Below are 18,699 nucleotides of genomic sequence, written 5' to 3' on the forward strand. Positions count from 1 at the left end.
TATAAATCAAATTTCTCCATTTCCCTCCTGGCAAGGGATAAGAAACTCTTAGCTCATACATGCTTTCTAATTAGTTAAGAATTGGATTTCAAGCCCTACTCTTACTGTTCGGTTTATTCTGCTTAGTTCATTCAGATGAGCGAATCCTTGAAGTTAAGGTTTAGGGTGTTTAGGGTAGTCAAATGGTTATGAACAGTGGTTGTGAATGATGACATATTCCAGCATTTTGGAGCAGCAGCTTAGTCAGCTATCCTCAGAGCCAGTCTGAGGACTCTGGCCAATACAAGTGTGGGTTGTCTAAACCAATTAATTTTTAAAAGTAAGGAATGTGTCTTTTCAGGTCTCTGGGTCCCTATGGAAACACTGACAAGAACAGGTGGAAGAAATATGTGGTCATTGGTTAAAAACTCTGCAGGATTCAAAGAAGGGCACTCTTACATCATGTGATGGGTGAGCTGTAGTCATTCTGTGATGGGAACTCCAGGAGACCGGATCCAACTCACAACCAGCTACAGTGAAGTTATGATATGAGAAGCACTGACTTGGCACAAGACTTGGGAAAGGCAATGAGGCAGCAGGCAAACTTTACGGGATGACACTTACCTTGAGGGAGCAAGGACAAGTTGTGACCTTCCCAGTTCTCTCTCCATTTGCAGATCAGCAAGCTTCTGTCAGAAAGGAGGGGTGGACAATGAAACTCTTTGGGTTCAGCTTGATTGTTTTTTGAGACAGGTGTGGCAAGGGACTGCCAACAAGGTAAGTCATCTTTGGACAAGCCAAGTGCTTTGGGAGACAACCGTTTCTGAAAATAAGTGTTTGTGTCAAACATTCTCTTTGTCGGTAGGAGACTTTTTTGTTGGATCATGTCGTCCTCAGAAAAGAGGTTGCAGAGAAGTTAAGGGAGATGGGATGACTTAGAGTCTCAGTGCTTTGGGGCAATTTATAGACAGCACCGTGTGATCCTGCCATCTCAGGACTTACCCCACGTTGCTAACTCCCTCACTGGGGCCAAGGTTCTGAAAGGAAGAAGGCATGTCTTATTCACTCACCTTTGAGTCTGCAGCACTGATCACAGCACCTGTCACTCAGTAGGCACTCAATAACTGTAAATTGATATGAAACATGACACGAGGTGCCTTTCACAGAACAAAAATTAATTTGTCCTAAAGGCCTCCTGGGATGCAATTTTGAATTTTAGTATGTGTCTACGTTGGGGTTAAGGTTAACGTTTAAGTGTGACAAGAAGGGGTTAGTTTGGCTGAAATAGTTCTTCCTGTGGTGTTAACTGGTAAAATGAAATATAATGTTATTCTAATCTCTTCCAAGCCTTTCCTGATTCAAACACGGAAATGTGTTTCTGCAGATTGCGGCATTTCAGCTAAAAGTTCAACGAGATTAAAAAGGAGAAAGCTTGAGTCATTTGAGTGAATATCGCAAACAGGATTTAGGTATTCATTAAGATAAGGATAAACTGCTAAATTTAGGTTTACTCATGATTAATTTGTTTGATGTATTTCCTTGCAGAATAGTACATGAACTAGATTTTGAATGTGATACAGACACACACCATTTTTTACATACACAGCTTTTAAAATTTAGATGTATTCTATGTGTACAATCCAGAAAGGAGATGAAAGCCTGCCTCCTCTTTTATAAACTTATTTGGAGGGGGAGCTACATGGAAGCCAAACTTTTGCTGAACTCCAGTTGGAAATGGATTCTGGATACACTAGGGCTGGAGAAGGTTAGGGTTGAGAAGGACTAGAGGCATTGCACAAACACATTCCTGGAAATAAATCTACACAGACTGGTTGACTTGAAAACTGGTTAACCAGAAATTTTGCCCTGTTTGGGGTAAAGCTAGAAACATTGAATCCCAAAATCTGTGAATAACATGCCTAATAGGAAAACTGAAAATTCTGTGTATTTCTTTTCCAAAATTAAATGGCAGCCAATGTTTGCAGGTAAAAAACCAAAACAAACAAACAAAAAACCACAACGGGGAATTAGATTACAGCTGTTTGCTTAAAAATTGTTAACTGATTTTGTTGTTTGTTTAATGGAAACATTTGCATTGTGCATTCCTGTTATTTGAAGAAAAATGGTGAGAATATCACAGTGAAAATGAAGAATACAAGTTTGATAGAACTAATCTAATCTACCTTAGATACACTCCTCATTTGGGAGAACTTATTTAACTGGTAATTTAATTTAGGTGGAGAGGCACTTTAATTGGAGTTGATTACTGTGGGATTTTTATATACTGTACGATGCACTGTTGAGTTACAGCACCACATGACGTAAAGTTGGGTAATTTTAAGTCACTGGATATTTTTTATCCCAACTATAATAGAATTTGCTGAAAAATGCTTATTAACTGAAACTGTTTTCTAGGTTGGATACTATTTGGAAAATCTTTGGGACTATGTCAAAGATGATTGGAAATTTAATAGAGCTAGCAGACCAAAAAACAAAACAAAACAAAACAAAAAGACTTAATTTATTATGACTGCAGTGGTGATGTGCTGTCACTTCAGGACACCCCATTGCCTGAATCGCAGCAGTGTTGCGAATCATCACTCTGCAGTGAATGGGAATTTTTGGTTTAGAATTTAACAGATTTTCCTGGTCTTTCTCCTAGCGACCGACACAGAAATATGAAAGAATAAAATGATTTCAAAAAAAGCACTTACGTTAACCATTTTGGGGTGAAAATGATGAAAATGTAAAGGCAAATGATGAATTTATCAGAGAATGAAGGAACAGATAGCATATGTATGTAGGAACACAGTAGCTTTAAAATATCAGAAAGATGAGGAAAAGGACAGAGATGCCAAGTGAAGCAGAGGGTTTCTACATTTGTCATCGGCTCTTGCATGTCCCACGTTCCCTTATGTAATAGATCTTTAATGGATGCCCTACTGTCACAGAACCTTTGTAAGACCAGCCTATGCAGAATGCAAAGGAACTAAATAATGGACAGTTAATGTTCTGGCAAAGCAATTTATTATCTTGCTAGGAGCTGGTTTCTCATTGCATTTAGAATAAACTTTAAACAGCTATATCACCTTCCAGGCCTGATATGATCTGGCCCCTGCAAACTTACCTTCATGTCTTCCCACTCCCATCCTCCTTCTTCAAGCTCTAGCTACACTGGCTTTCTTTCATCCTTGGACTTTTAACACTGGTTCTTTCTGCAAGGCCTTTGCACTGCCGTGCTCTCTCTCTCTGGAATGCTTTTCCTTTGGCTGAATTTTTCCATGTAATTCAGGTCTTAGTTCAATTTTAATATCCCCCAACAGATTTCCCATGCTATCTAAAGCAGTCCATGCCCTTCCCTATCCCTAGGTCCTGCTATCACATTACCTAGTTAGATTTCCTTGAAACCTCTTGAAATTCCCTTATTTATTCTTTTGAGTTTTTTTCCCCTTCACCTTCCCCATAGAACATGAGCTCCTCAGTGTCAGGGATCTTCTGTTTCGTTCATTGCTATATCCCCAACACCTAGAATAGAACATGACACATAGTGAGCAATGAATGAATGAGAAAGAGTATAAGACTCACAGTGGAACTGCCTATGAACAAAAGGAACACTGGACACAAAGAAATGGTCTAGGGAAGAAAATCAGGAAGAAGAGGAACAAAGAATGGGGTCTAGGGACTGAGAATTGGTTATAGTGCACAATTTTAGCCCCTATACAATGTTTTTTACATGCATTCCAAGCAGAGGGAATGGCACGTGCTAAGAGGAGGTCTTTCCATCATCACACACAGCTGTTTTTTACTTTGTTGTTGCTAGTGGTTTTGTTTTCAGTGTGTGTTGGGAGTTGGGGGAGGACGGGTGTGAGGGATCCCTGTGTGTTTCTCTCAGGGGAAGGCTGAGTTTTTTCTTTCAGGCTACAGGTGTTGCTGCATGTTCTTGGGTTTGTCAATGGAGCACAGACAGGAATACCACACATGGCAGCTCTGCAACTTATTCTAAGACTTTTAGACCAAGAGGCAGGAAAGAGTGAAGGAATGATCACCACATTGTACCAGGGGTATACTGGTGAGGGGTAAGATGATTTGGGTGGCAGGGGTGACCCCCAATTTTTTTAACCCAGAAAAAGATGGATAAATGCTCTGACATTGCTGTGATCCAGGGATCTGTGGCCACGGTTGCTTGTGCAGGCAGCAGCCAATACTTCTGAATGGCCCTCTTGGGACTACAAAACTGTGTGGTGGGGCAGGGAGCCCATACTATTTGCTACATCAGAAAAATCCATTCATGAAAAAGAAAGACAGAGAAGAATAAAAGTCTTCTCAGAAAGCCTTAGTAAAATGGGTGCTTTTATTTTCACAGACATGTCTATGCAAATACACTCAGTCACAAGAGAGAGCTTCTTAAGCCTGATCATAATTTAAACTCTGAAAGGTGAGTGAGCCTGTTAAGAGACCTCCACCCTTCTAGTAACCTATGCCCCTTGATATGGGAGGGATATCTTAGTTCTCTCTAGCCCCTTGCTTAGGATTAAATGAGAGACTTCAGCTTTGGTGTAAAGCTGTCAGCTGCCCTAATCAAGGACAATACACAAAAATTAGACTCCTTATAAGAATAAGGGATTAAATGGAGGAAGATTTAGAAGTGGGTAGGAACAAAAGAGCAGAACTAAGCCTGCATCTGCAGAAAATGTCCAAGGACAGCTGACAGAGTTCAGCTCCATGGGGAAAGGCATGTTAGTGTGTAGGTAGAGAAACTGGACAAGTAAGGATGGCCTTAGCCTTCCATAATGGAGAAGTCAAGGGAAGGGATGACTGCATGCAATAGACAACTGAATTAGAAAGAGCAGAAATGTAAACCAGCAGTGCTTCCCTATCTTGGGCCTGGCTAGCTTAAAGTGGCTCCACTGTCATTGGTCAAAAAACTTTCATGAGGAGATCCAATCACTAATGCAACAAACTCTAATGAGTTCTAAGTTGGAGATGGTTCAGTTCTAAAGCTTGGGGGTACACAGGTCACTGGGAGAGAAGGAATGAAGGAGTGGGATCTGAACATTATAATAAGTCATCTAGTAGCTCTGATCACTTTGGACATTGCTGGGGGATACATAACAGCTCACTATAACATTACAACACATACTTATATCTGTTTGTTCCCCCAAACTAACATGACAATGTATTTCTGCCATCTTAGCTTACAGAGACATGATTTAGTCCAGGTTATACTCAGATTTTACAAAAGAGACTTTGACCACATACATATTCATAAAATTAATCTGGTTAAGAAAAAAGTGCAGGGGCTTGAAGTCAGAAGAGCTCTGTTCCCATTCTGGCTATGCTGCTGTCAGGTTTGTGACCTGGAGAGCAGTTTAGCATCTCTGGGTCTCAAATTGTTCATCTGTAGAGTGTGGGTGATCAACCTTTATGTAATCCCTCTGTGTTGAGTGGGTCTCCAGATGCGAGTTCCCTGTGGGAATTTAAAAGCAAACTGTGGCATCGAAACAAACTGGACAATTGCTTGAACTCTTTGTCATCATCCATCCTCATAAAGAAACTTGTTGGTCACTAGTCTGATAGCACTGTTAAAATACCTTTATTTGTAACTTTGGAGAAAAGTAATTTTCAGACTCTGATCTTAGAATAAGCTCATGAGGAGTCTCATTTCCAAGCTGGAGATCATTTCCAGTTTGAATGAACAATTCTTCTTTATGGCTTGGCTGAAGGTGGCACTAGGTGAAAGCTGAGCTGCACATCCTTCAGAGGTCACAATGAAAAGTCAGTCTTTATTCTAGCATGGCTTGGTCTGGAATAGCTGGTACATAGGTGGCAGCCCCATGCCCTATCTCATACTTTAAACAACATCACCAATATCTTTTTCTGAAATAAGCTTGAGTTGTATATGTTTATTATAGGAGAGAAAAGTTTGCCAAATGTCTTCTGTGGACTAAGCACTTGCTAGGCGTTTTACATATATTCTGCCATTTAATCCTCAAGGCAACTTTAACAGGTAAGTATTACAGCCCTCATTTTACAGGTGAAGAAATTGAGACCCAGAGTGACTATATGACCTGCCCAAGGTGGTCACATCATTAGGGCATGGCAGAGATCTGAAATAAAAGTTCAGGTCTTCTGACTTCAGTCCATGCTTTTTTTTTTTTTTTTTTTTTTCCTATAACATCATGCTACCTAGAAGAAAAAGAAATGAGGGTAAGCAGTCAGCCAGCAAAGTCAGGAAAAATGATATGCCACTTGTAAAGAGCTCATCCACACTATATCATTCTGAAATGTCCAGTTTTCAAAGAGTCAGAGTAGTACAGAAATGTTCAATGTTAAATCACTACTCAACATAAGCAATCTGACTGTGATGGTTCAGAAGCTCTTCCAGATCTTGTCGTGCCTTAAAGTTCTCATTAACAATATCAATTATCAGTGCACTACAGATATATAGGAAATGAAAATGCCAGGTAACAGAAAAGCCAGATCACCTGCCTCCAAGATGCTGGGTACTGCACGGCTTTTATCAGTTTTTATTATACCAGGTCAAGGAAACAAATGGAATCTATCTACATGGTCCTGCCTCGTGAGGCATATATTCTAAATATACATCCATTTTCATACCCAATGAGAAAGAACTCAATTCCAAAGGATCTCACTTTTCATAAAATCCTACCCTTAAGATCCTAAAACAGTCATATCACTGTGCACAAGATTTTTGGCAGTCACAAGCTCTATCACAAAGCAGAGCTTAAAAACAGATGGAGAATATAACCAGGGTTCAAATGCACCCTCACTGGGTGGGTCAGACTGCATGAGGCAGTGTGGCTGTGTGGAGGGAGAGGTCCGGACCTGTGGCAAATTGCTGCTCCTGCCAGGAGGCTACCAAAGCCAACGCTCTTGACTTATTCATGTTCCTCAGCTGCCCCAGTGCCTATATCTCTAACAACAGCAAACAGTGAAATACCTGCAGGCAACCACGTCTAAATAAAGAGATCAATATTTGAATCTTCAAGAAGTGGCCAACTTCAGAAAGGCATTTCTTGGCACCCTAGAGGAGACTGGGATGAAAGTTGTACCGGAGACTGGAGAAGAGCCCAATGTGTTTCACGAGGTTCGGCTCCACTACATAGGCCCTCTCTCCCTTGGCCCTCAACAGCGAGTACAGTGCCATGTCCTTGCCAAAGCCCTTGTGGCAGTACACTTGGGACAGGTAGGTGAGGGTCCGGCGGGCCGCAGGTGCAGGGAAGAGCATGGCTGGGGTGCAACACTGAGAGGCAGGAACCACGCTGTACAGGGAAGGACTCAGCCGCCGCAGTTCCAGGAAATAGTGCCGACCCACCAGCTCCACCAGACCCATGCTATACAGGGAGAAGAAGAGCATTACAGGCCAGCTAAACCCTGGGCGGCTGGCAAACCTCATGTATATCCAGGTTAGTAAGGGCCCCAGCAACATGCCTACACCAACCCACTCCAGGATCCGCATGGGCTCTGGGTTGATGTAGTGCTGGAGCCTCTCGGGGTGATAGAGCTTGAGATAAAGGGCATCTCTGAGATGTGGCTCAGAGAAGCGAGCCCGCAGAAGATGCTCCAAGACTGGGAAGATCTGCTCTTCTGGAACAGCATCGTCTTCCACCATCAGGACGTAGTCTGGGTTGTAGGTCTGCAGGGATGACTCCAGGCAATAGACATAGTCCTGCTTCTCTTTCTCAAATGAGTTGGTTGAAGGGTCATCACCATAATCATCCTCAGTGCCCTCATAGCGATTGGCCACAGGGACGTACTTGGAGAGCAACTTGGCATCAAAATGGCTCACACTGCGCTCCACGTTGCACAGGAAGAGCTGGTGCCCCTCGCACTGGGGGCCACATTGCTGAAGAAGCCGGTGGAACTGGGACACCACCTGCAGGACGTAGTGGAAGCCAGGCTGTCTGTCCACGGTGATGATGGTGATCACCAGCCAGGGCCGGGGGGTGGCCTGCCAGACAATGGGCACTGAGCCATTGGCAGAGGGAAGCTCCTCAAAATAGTGGAGAGCAGCCTCGCCCTCTTTCAAGCTTTGCTGCAGGAACTCTTGGCTCATTTGGTTCAGATGCCAATGGCGCAGATAGAAGTAAGAGTGTAGAAGTCGGTGACAGGCCAGGGGGGCCAGCAGGCCAAATGTCACCACTGTTAGGATGAAGAGCTGGACAGCGGTGCTGCCCCAGGAGAGTCGCCGCAGCCTCCGGAGGAGCATGGCAGCTGGAGAGGTTGAAGTGCTCATGAGGTCAACTTTTGTTCATGTCTGGTCCCAAGAAAAAACCATTCTGGAACTCAGGCCAGAGTCATCAGAAATCAAACCTAAAGAGAGAGGAAGTAGGGAATGGTAAGGGTAAGCATTTTTTTTTTTTTTTAACAAAAAACAAACAAACAAAAAAAACAAAGGGCCAAGAACTGAACTCAGCACATATCAAATCAGAAATTATAATTCAAGGCTCTGTGGCTTCTAGAGACTTTAAAGTATTTTCTGCAGTAAACCATTCTTTGGTCGTGTCTGCTAACAACCTCTGGGATGTGTTTATTATTTCTATGAGTAACAAGATCTCAGTGCATCCAACCAAGTCTCCATGCCTAAAGATACTTAGTTAGGTTTACAATGTGCCAGAAAATCTCCAGGTAGGCTGTTAGGATCATTATTCACCAGGTACACAGACAACAGGTTCTTAAAACAGGGGCAAAAAAGCAAGGCTTGGCACAAAGGAAATATACAGATTTAGAGCAAGTTCCAGCATAAGGACCCAGAAAATACTTGTTGATTAACTGTGCATATAGCAATTTCCAAAAAAAAAAAAAAAAACTTGTCCAACAAGAGAAGGAATACTTAGGATTCTCTGAAATATCTTTGTTATTTAATGTCATTTTCCATTCATATGTTTCTAATCTCACGCAACTATACTTAACATTGCATATTAATTTAATCCTGATTGTTCTCCCATTTTATTTTTGTAGATCATGGGAACCGATGAGAGGAAGTATCTCCCATAAGCAAGCAAACTCTAGAGCCCTAGGCTTGGGGAGGGAGGAAACATCTGGAGGAAGATCCATGAGTAGCTGTTCAATGAAGGGGGATTGGGGTAGGGAAAGGCAGAGGTGAATATGGAAGAGGCAGTTGCCCTCAGTTTGGTCCAGGAAAAAATGCTGTGTGATGTAATGATTCAGAGCATGGGCCTGAGGCCAGGCTCATGTTGGTATGAATCCTAGCTCTACCTCTCACTTGTTGGGAAGTCAGTTTACCTCTCTATATCTTATATTTCTCAGCTCTAAAATGGAAATAATAATATCTGTCTCTTAGGGTTACTGTGAATATAAAATACGTTACAAAGCAAAATAATGCAGAGTAAAAATGCCATTAAAATCTATCCATATGTTCAAACTCATAATAATATTTCAGAAGTAAGCAGGTCTAATGTTCTGATGGAAAACAGACTACTGCCAAAAAACAGAATTAAAAGGACAAAGCCAGTCCTTTGCTAGTAGGGTCAATGCAAAACTAAATGGTGTCTGCAGTACAGAAAGTAAATCTCTTGCCTCAGAAGCATAATAAGGTTTATACACATTTGGAGGAAAACTGTGTAGTTTGTGAGTTATTGCAAAGGGAGGATTGCCCAGGAATCATATGAGGTTGCTATGGAGCAGACTCAGCCAGTGCTCTCATATCCATGTTCTCCCCTTGGGCACACAGAAAGACCTCATTTCCTAGCTTTCCTTCTCCAGGTGGAGTCACGTGACTAGGGCTTATCAGCAAAGTGACAGGGGTGACACCTGGGACAAGGTAGTTGAGAACAGATGTGCCATTTCAACTTTCTCTTTCCCCGTCTGCCAGCTGAATGGAGAGCCCTGGTGGATCTAGAGGAGGGTACAGTCACCAGATGGCAGAAGCCTGGGTCCTTGAATCCTGTACATACATATCCCAGTTTTGGGACTGCATGGAACAGATGTCCCTCCCACTGCCCATCTCCCAGTACCCTCCCAAACTAGAGTGGACTGTGTTGTGAGCAATACATAAACCACTGTGTCTAGACACCAATAATTTTTGGACTTTATTACAGCAGTTAGCCTCTACAGTTGTGTAGAATATCAAATGTCTATAGTACAGTGACATGGTAATTTCTCAAGTAGAGAAACAAGTTTCATTTCAGCCACAGAAGCAGATTGTACTATGGGACTCAAAGGTAAGACAGACAATCCTAGTACTAAGAGATCAGGATAGTACCCAAAGAGGGAACAAAGCAAAGAGAGGTTTGAATAGTATGCAACCCCAGTCTTGCTGGTTTGTGAACGTCCAGTATATTGCAGACTGGTTGCTTCTTCCTCTGCTCTGCTCAGGGCAATGGCGTTAACAAATCATGTGGTTGCACATCCACGTGGTCTCACCAGTTCCACATCACTACTAATGGAAGCCAATACAAGAATTGGGCTGAGCTCACACTCCTGCAGTATTGGCTTTGGAAAAGGAGGCATTCAAGTGGCTTTCTGCTCAGACTATTTATTATCCCTGCCTTTGCTATTACCACAAGGGAGCTGGATCAATCTAGAGGAGGGAACTAGAGACAATGAGATAGGGCAGGCAGTTTGGAAAATGCCAGGCACATAGTAAGGACTATCACTTACTATGATATGTCACAGAGGAAAGAAATGGGAACACCTAGTACTAACATCAAGATAACCTTGGGTCCCAGGGAATTTATGCTACTGGGGACAATAAAATCATTAACATCTCACATAGTCCTTCACTTTAAAATTACGTCTGTGAGACTGCTGTTCCACTGACAATAAGGAAAAGAGAAGGATTCGGTTCAGAGGACACATGGTCCCTGCCTATATTAATCAGCTTTGCTGGGGTGATTAACAGTGTCAAATCTTCATAACTTAAAGTAATAACATGTATTTCTTGCATACGGGTTTGTGGATAGCTGTGGCTCAGTTGGGGTCAGCTCCAGAATGTAGGTCAGAATTAGTTCATGCCACATGCCCCTCCTTCTAGATTTAGCTGCAGAAGAAACAGTCACCTGGGGTGTGTTCCTGTGTTGCCTGGAAGCTGCACAAGAGGCCAAGTCAAAACATGCAGGTACATTTACATCCTGGTTTCAGTGTGTCACAAATCAAGTCTACTCATCATCCATTGGCCAAAACAATGGGACAGGAAGATTTACTCCTCCCACAGAGCAGAAGGAGGGGAAAGTGAAGATTCAATAGAAAAAAAAAGCAACAGGCCGATTTCTAAATCCTGAGGAGAAAAGAAAGCATCTAGCAATCTGCTCAGAGAGTATGGAAATTTTTTTAGAATGCTCACAGGGCTTAAGACCCAGCCCCCAACCCCAATCATTACACACTGCACGAATAAGGACAGGCTTCAGTAATGATCCCAAAAATCTCAGTGGGTTATAAGAACGAGGATTTAATTCTTGCTCATATTACTTGTCCTTTATAGGTCAATTGTGCCTCTGTTGCCTGCTGTTTGTACTCTAGGACCCAGGCAGATAGAACTGTTTTTTTTGTTTTGTTTTGTTTTAACATTGCTGGTTTTGTGGTAGAGAGAAAAAAGGGGAATAGTGCACCACAAGCAGGCTCTCAAAGCTACTTCTCAAAAGTGACACAGATCACTTCCACCCACATTTCACTGACTGGAACAAGTCACATAATAACTTAAGTTCAACAGAGCAGTTATGTCATTTTCCTGCAAGAAGGGAGTGCCAAAAGATACATGGCCACACCTGAAGCCAATGACTGGAGAAATCTATGTATTCCAGGGAGAGGCAGAAAATCTACTCCAGGGAGGGGCATTTTGAACAATAATGCAATCTACCACACCCACCTAGGACACAGGAGCTGGGATCAGATCCTTTATTCAAGATTAGATGACTGCTTTGCTGAAAATCCAACCACATTGAGTTATAGAGTCATTCAGGAGTATGTTCTTGTTTATTTTTTAAAATATTTTCTTAGAAGATTTAACCAATTGTTGCACAGTAGGCTGTGGTGTCCAATGGCACCTATAATGTATTTCACCTTACTGATCTGGTTTTAAGAAGAATGAATAGCTGGATGTGGTGGCTCAAGCCTGTAATCCCAGCACTTTAGGAGGCTGAGGCAGGTGGATGGCTTGAACCTAGGAGATTCAGACCAGCCTGGGCAACATGGCCAAACCCAGTCTCAACAAAAGATACAAAAATCAGCCAGGCATGGTAGCATGTTCCTGTAGTCCTAGCTACTCAGGAGGCTGAGGCAGAAGGATTGCCTGAGCCCCAGCAGGTTGAGGCTACAGTGAGCCACGATCGTACGACTGCACTCCATCCTGGGTGACAGAGAAAAACCCTGTCTCAAACAAAGCAAACAAACAAACAAACAAAAAGATAAAAGATAAAGAGGCTTAGGGGAACAGATATAAAAACATAGGACTTTTCACTGCTAGTTTGGGGAAGGAGTTTTTTTTTTTTTACTCCCAGCCCAGTCATAAGGGTGAGACAAGAGGGCTATGTCTATGTTACCACTCTGATTGTCTTTTTCCGGAATTCCAGTTGCCCATGATGTCACAGGCTGAGGCCCACGCTCTAGAGACACTGTGGACTGACTGGCACCTCTGAGCTGACCTAATAATGACTGCACTATTACAGCTCTGATTCTACAGAACAATACATACCCAGTTCTTACCTATGCTTTGCATGTGCTCTTTGAAACACAGCCCTTCCCTAAACAGAATTCTTTACCTGTTACCATGTCTAGAGTGTAGGGCTCAGAGAAGACAGTAAAGGACACAGACTCTGAGAAATGAACATGAAGTAGGGCTTAGATGAATAAATGGAGCAACAACAACAGTTACATTTTAGTGCAACTTCTGAAAATTAAACTAAAGGATCCACGGGTGTGGGAGACACAATACCAGGGTGTGAGTCAGGGGATAAGTGCTCAAGAATGTCCTATGTTTCCCAAATCCACTATATGAATGGCACCACCACTTTCCCAGGCAACTTAGTCTAAAACACTAGTTAGTTCTAACTTCTCACCTCCATGCACTCACTTCCTAATCCCACCTCTACAGCCTCTTTTATTATGCCTCTCTTTTCCCTTCCCCTTCCCCTTGTCAAGCCTTCCTGCCTGCCACACTCTAGTTCCTCCTCAGCACCTCCAAGCCAGCTGATTGCAATAGGCTCCTAACAGAGCTTCTGACCTCCAGAATGAGCAACACAAGCCAAAATATCTGGGTCCAGTTCTCGTCCTAACGCTCACTAATTCGATCAATTTGTATTAAAAAAAATCATTTATCTCTCTGAGCCTATTTTATTTCTCTGTGAAATAGGAAAATAAAAGATACTTCAGCTGGGCACAGTGGCTCACGCTGGTAATCCCAGCACTTTGGGAGGCCGATGCGGGTGGATCATGAGGTCAGGTGATTGTGACCATCCTGGCCAACATGGTGAAACCCCGTCTCTACTAAAAATACAAAAATTAGCTGGGCGTGGTGGCACGTGCCTGTAATCCCAGCTACTCAGGAGACTGAGGCAGAAGAATCGCTTGAACCAGGCAGTCAGAGGTTGCAGTGAGCCGAGATTGTGCTACTGCATTCCAGCTTGGCAACACAGTGAGACTGTGTCTCAAAAAAAAAAAAAAAAAAAAGCCATTGTGACGATGAAGAGACAATAGCTATGATAGCCCTTCGTCAGCGTAGGACACTGTGCAGATGATGGTGATGTTTTACCTGATCAGCATCCATCTGATACTCTGAAGCATAAGTCAGAACATGGCACTCTTTTCTGTAAAACTATTCAATGATTCCCCCATGACTATAGAATAAAGTTCAAATTATTTGCCAACATTCTTCACAATCCAGTTCCAACTTATCTTTCCAGCTGCATTTCTGCTCCTCACACTGACTAACTCAACCAAGAATCAGCTCAAAAGGTACCTCTTCCAAAAGCCAACCCTGACCTCTCCAACCAGAAAGAATCTCTTTTTTCCCCTTAAGTACTGGGGCCCTTTCTATGAACTCTTCCTCCAGGGCATTCATTTGTCACTTTCTACTTCAGACTCATCTATTTATAGCTACCGCTTATTAAGGCCATACTACATATAGCATGAAATTAATCCCATTTAGTTGAAAAAACTGATGCTACCAAGTTGCAAGCAGGAAATTCAAGCACAAGGATAAATTTCAAAGCTCATGTTTTTCCATGATGCCTGTTGTCTTCCATGGCCTTGTTTATGGCCCTTGACTTATGATCTGATTGGACTTTTAAATCTCTTTTGAGTAGATTTAGTCTGATTTATCTTTGGTATCCCTCACAGACCCAGCATAGAACTATGCATAAAAGACACTCAATGCTTGTTGAGCAAATAAATAGCCTCTTTGACCTCTATGGGTCTCAGGTCCTCAGCTATAAAATTGGTAGTATCAAAGAGCTGGTCATATACTGTGTAGAGATGGACTTATTTGTAAATGTTTGTGGAGCACTTACGTGCCAGGCACTGTTCTAAGCATTTCATCTATCGATCCTCATAAAAAGCCTATGAGAAGTATGACTAGTAAGCCCATTTTATACTTTAAAAAACTAAGCTTTTAAGCAGGTGGCAAAACTTGAACCCAGGCAGACTGTGTCCGGAACCCATGTTCTCAACCAATATGCACGACTGCCTGCACAAATTTGGAGCCCAGGAAAATCAACTGAAAAACCATTAGAAATGGCAATAGACTTTCAAAACATGGTTGGTACCAGAATTAATATGTAAAAATAATATATAATATACATAGCAAGTATATATACACAGGTACTATATATATGCATTACATGTTCATATCTGTACCTATATTATAATAATTGCTTTCATGTAAACAATCACCAGTGAACTAAAGGAATAAAAAATCCCAATCAAAAGGGAAAAAATAACCCAAATACCTAGAAATAAATTTCAGAAATATGCAGAATATATACATATACTACAAAATTCTACCAAAGGGTATTTAAAAAGTCATTAATAAACAGAAAAATAATGCTCAGGTGAAAAGACTTGGTACTAGAGATCCCTTTCTCCATAATTAATCTCTATATTTAACATCTGAATTTAATTTACTTCAAGAGGGAGTGGCACAGTTCAACAACTAGGCACTTTCATATAAATTGGTGCAGTTTTTGGAGGAAATGTTGGGGTGTTGGGGCAGTATCTATAAACATTTTATATGTACATCCCCTTTGACATAACGATCCTACTTCTAGGAATCTACTCAGCAGAAATGCCAACACATGCTACCAAAGATGGATGAGAAATGTTCATTGCTGTTTTGTTTGTAGTAGAAAGAAAAAGACAGAAAGAGGGGGAGAGGAATGGAGGGAGAAAGGGAAGAAAGGAAGGAAGGAAGAGAAAGGAAAGAAAGAAAGAGAGAGAGAGAGAGTGAGGAAGAGGGTGGGAGGGAGAAAGGAAGAAAGGAAGAACTGCAGGCAAATGAAATACCTAGCAAAGGGAACAGATTTTTAGAGAATCATAAAAGGGTATGCTGTGAACATGTTAAGAAGAACGAGAAAGGTTTAAATATGTTGACATAAAAGAAATCCTAGCTAGGGTTGTGCTTTGGACTGAACGTTTTGTCCTCCTCCTCCCCAGCCACAATCCGTGTTATAAATCCTAATCTCCAATGTGATGGTATTCAAAGACAGGGTCTTTGGAAGGTAATCAGGTCATAAGGGTGCAGACCTCAGTAATGCATGCTCTTTATTAGTGCCCTTATAAGAAAAGACAGGAGAGATCACTTCTTTTCTCTGCTCTCTCACATGTAAACCAGGAAGAGGCCCCTCACCAAAACTTGACCACACTGGCACCCTGATCTGGAACTTCCAGCTTCCAGAAGTTTGAGAAATAAATGTGTCTGTTGTTTAAGCCACCTACTCTTTGAGAATGTGTTACAGCAGCTCAAGTAGACTAAGACCAGAAGGGAGAAATGCGAACTATATCAGTGCAAATTACAGAAAAATGTGCAGAGATATGACCATTTTATTTTTAATGTGGAGTATAATTTAGTGAAGGAGAAACGAAGGGTATGGGGACGGCAATTTCCTGTTTTGATATCTACACTTCTGCAAAGAGCATTACTTTTATAATCATAATTAAGCATTCCATTGAACACTGAGTCTTGTGTTAGACACTGGGAAGGTGAACATGACAGGGCACCTGTTAAGTCCATTTTTTTATTCGTGATTTAAATTGCTATAGCTATAACAAATTAAATTACATATGTATATCTGTTTGTGGATTTTGGCAGCTGTCTCTCCCTGCATTGTGGTGCCAGTGCCATGTCATTTTCATTATGAAAGCTTTATAACAGGTTTTACTATCTGACTAGGCAGATTCTCTCTCATTACCCAGCATCATAATTTTCTAGGCCTTTACAAATTAATTTTATTGAGGTACAGTTTACATACAATACAATGCACCGCTTAAATATATATTTTGATGAGTTTTGTCAAATTTATATTCCCCTATAACCATCAAAATAAAAAATAGACCAAAATATCCAAAAGATCATTTGGAATTAGAACTAGTAAAAATTAACAGAAAATACTCCCTATAGTGCGACATGTGACAAAGAATTACTACTTTAATGTGTAATACACATAAAGTGCTTAAAAACCAGGAAGAGAAAGATACTCCAACTGAAAAATGGGAAGAAGAATTAACAATCAACTCACCTACAGAAATGCAAAAGGCTACTACACAGAGGAAAAAGTGTTAATTCCTACCGGTAATCAAAGACATGCAAATTAAGACAAGATACCATTTCTTGGTCCACACTTTTGATTCAAAACTTCAAATGTGTATACATAGAGAAAATTTTAAGATATGCAGAAAATCTAAACCATCTAGAAATTGAAGTTTTAAGTTATTTTTATTTTGTTTCTCCTTTGGAGTTTTGTTTCCAGGATGTTTTCTAATAAGGGTATCCTTACAACATTCTGATAATTCTAATAATGTTAGTTTTCTCTTCTCACCTCATAAAGTACCTAGTGCAGTGCGTTCTAGAAATTCAACCCTAAAGAAAAGCTATTTCCCCTTAAAAGGATTAGTTTTCTTGGAGAAACACACACATGCACGCGCACACACACCTGCATGTATTGCTAATGGTCCGCATGGTGAGATCATCATTGGAGCCGCCCTGCGGTCCCCCGGAGAGAGCGTGGGTCCAGCAGGGGATGCGGGTCACAACGACCCTGCAGGAGCTCATGCCCCAAGACACCGTGAGCGCAGTGCGACACTGGCGACGCCCGAGCCAAGGGCCAGAAAGAGGGTGAGACACGCCCAGGTGGACCTAATTAACCCTCCCTCTTGGAAAAAGAATGGGGGACGATGTCTAGGGCACTGGATCTAGTGTCTGTCGCTGACCTTGGGCAGTCCCCGCCACGCTTAAGCCTCAGTTTCCCACCCGTAGGCCGAGCTGACCGTCTCCATCGCTGCGCTTCTTCCCTTCTGCTGTTTTTTCCCGGTGCTGGGAAGGACGCCTTCCTCTGCCCAGTCGCCCTCCCCCAGCCCTTGGCTGCGAGGTCGCCCGCAGAAACCCAACACTGCCGCCGCGCTCTCGGCGCGCCAGGCGAACCTAAGGTGTGGACGCGCTGCGAGGGTCCTCTGCTTGCGGGCGGCCATTAGGCGCCAGGCCCCTTGGCGCTTCGGCCCTGCTAGGCTCGGCGAGGGTCTTACCCAGACTGGCACGCGCCCCGCTCGCGTCCTTCTGTTGGCCTGTCGGCGCAGCTGGTGCAGGCGAGGGCCAGGGAGGCGCCCCTGCTGCACTCAACCATCCCCGCACTGACGCGGGCGCCTGCCGCGCGAGGGACCCTGCGGGACCTCGCAATCCTCCGGCAGGAAGCGGTCGGAGCTCCGGGCAGGGCCGCTAGGCAACCCGCCTGCCCGAGGCGCACTGCCAGGGGCACAGGCCCTCTGCGACGCCTGTCCCCAACCCCCAGCTGCCCTGCTTGTGCCAGCTGTGGCCACCCCTAATCCTTGTCCCCGCGCTCTGGTGTCTCTCCAGGGCTCCGACCACCGCGCCAAAAGGGCTGAGCAGATCGTGCGCAACAGAAACCTACCGGGTTGGGGCGATCAGTTCGGTCCCCTGCGCGCGCCGAGGGCCGCCTCTGGTATCGCCCAGGCTGGCTAGCTCATCCCGGTGGAGGCGCCATCGCCGGGGCCCGGAAGGAGCGGGCGCAGCGCGGTTTGGGTGTGCGCCCGAGCCTCACCTCCTCCCGCCTCGCAGCTCGGGCGCAGGGCTCCCCTTGCTCAGGCGGGCCATGTGACCCGCGAGTTGCGGAGCGATCGCGGCCCCCAAAGCCGGCTTGGGGAAAAAGGACGGCAAAAGGCGCCAACTGATGGGCAGCCAGGGAAAAGCAGGAGTCGCCCCCAAGTCACGCAAACAGGAAGCCTGTTTCTTTTGTGAGGGAACTAGAAGCCAGCATTATATTTCATCAGGTGGGTACACAGAGACTTATTCACACCAATGGAACGACATCTCTCAATGCGTGAGAAAGCTATTACTTTGGGTCTTGAATTTTTTTAGTCTTCTCAAAACCCTCAACTTAAACACAAATGGCCACGAGAGACAAAACGCCTGAGGTATGGGAAGGTATGCACATTGAGAACAATCCCGGCAAAGCAAACAGGAAAAAGATATAGAATGATCCGGGGGAGGAAAAATGTGGAGGACAAAAGAAAACG

The 18,699-nt window shown here is 43.3% G+C and overlaps 1 protein-coding gene and 1 long non-coding RNA gene across 4 annotated transcripts; one reads left to right on the forward strand and one right to left on the reverse strand.

Moving 5' to 3' along the window:
- The first annotated feature begins 258 nt into the window (after positions 1-258).
- On the forward strand, positions 259-4,753 carry LOC105480990 (uncharacterized). The gene is made up of 2 exons (XR_011612743.1): positions 259-756; positions 1,364-4,753. It is a non-coding gene; the product is annotated as an uncharacterized lncRNA (long non-coding RNA).
- On the reverse strand, positions 4,312-18,420 carry PGAP4 (post-GPI attachment to proteins GalNAc transferase 4). Of its 3 annotated transcripts, none has more exons than XM_011740229.3 (2): positions 18,075-18,420; positions 4,312-8,313 (listed from the first exon to the last, which is right to left on the reverse strand). In XM_011740229.3, the coding sequence occupies exon 2, from the start codon at positions 8,234-8,236 to the stop codon at positions 7,025-7,027; it is 1,212 nt and encodes a 403-aa protein (XP_011738531.1). In that variant the 5' UTR covers positions 8,237-8,313; positions 18,075-18,420; the 3' UTR covers positions 4,312-7,024. The 3 variants fall into 3 exon arrangements, with proteins under 3 accessions (XP_011738531.1, XP_011738533.1, XP_011738532.1); XM_011740231.2 differs by lacking the exon at positions 18,075-18,420 and adding an exon at positions 17,692-17,940; XM_011740230.3 differs by lacking the exon at positions 18,075-18,420 and adding an exon at positions 17,103-17,593.
- Between the last annotated feature and the right edge of the window lie 279 nt (positions 18,421-18,699).

This window comes from Macaca nemestrina, chromosome 14 (assembly GCF_043159975.1).
Source record: "Macaca nemestrina isolate mMacNem1 chromosome 14, mMacNem.hap1, whole genome shotgun sequence".
Lineage (NCBI taxonomy): Eukaryota > Metazoa > Chordata > Mammalia > Primates > Cercopithecidae > Macaca > Macaca nemestrina.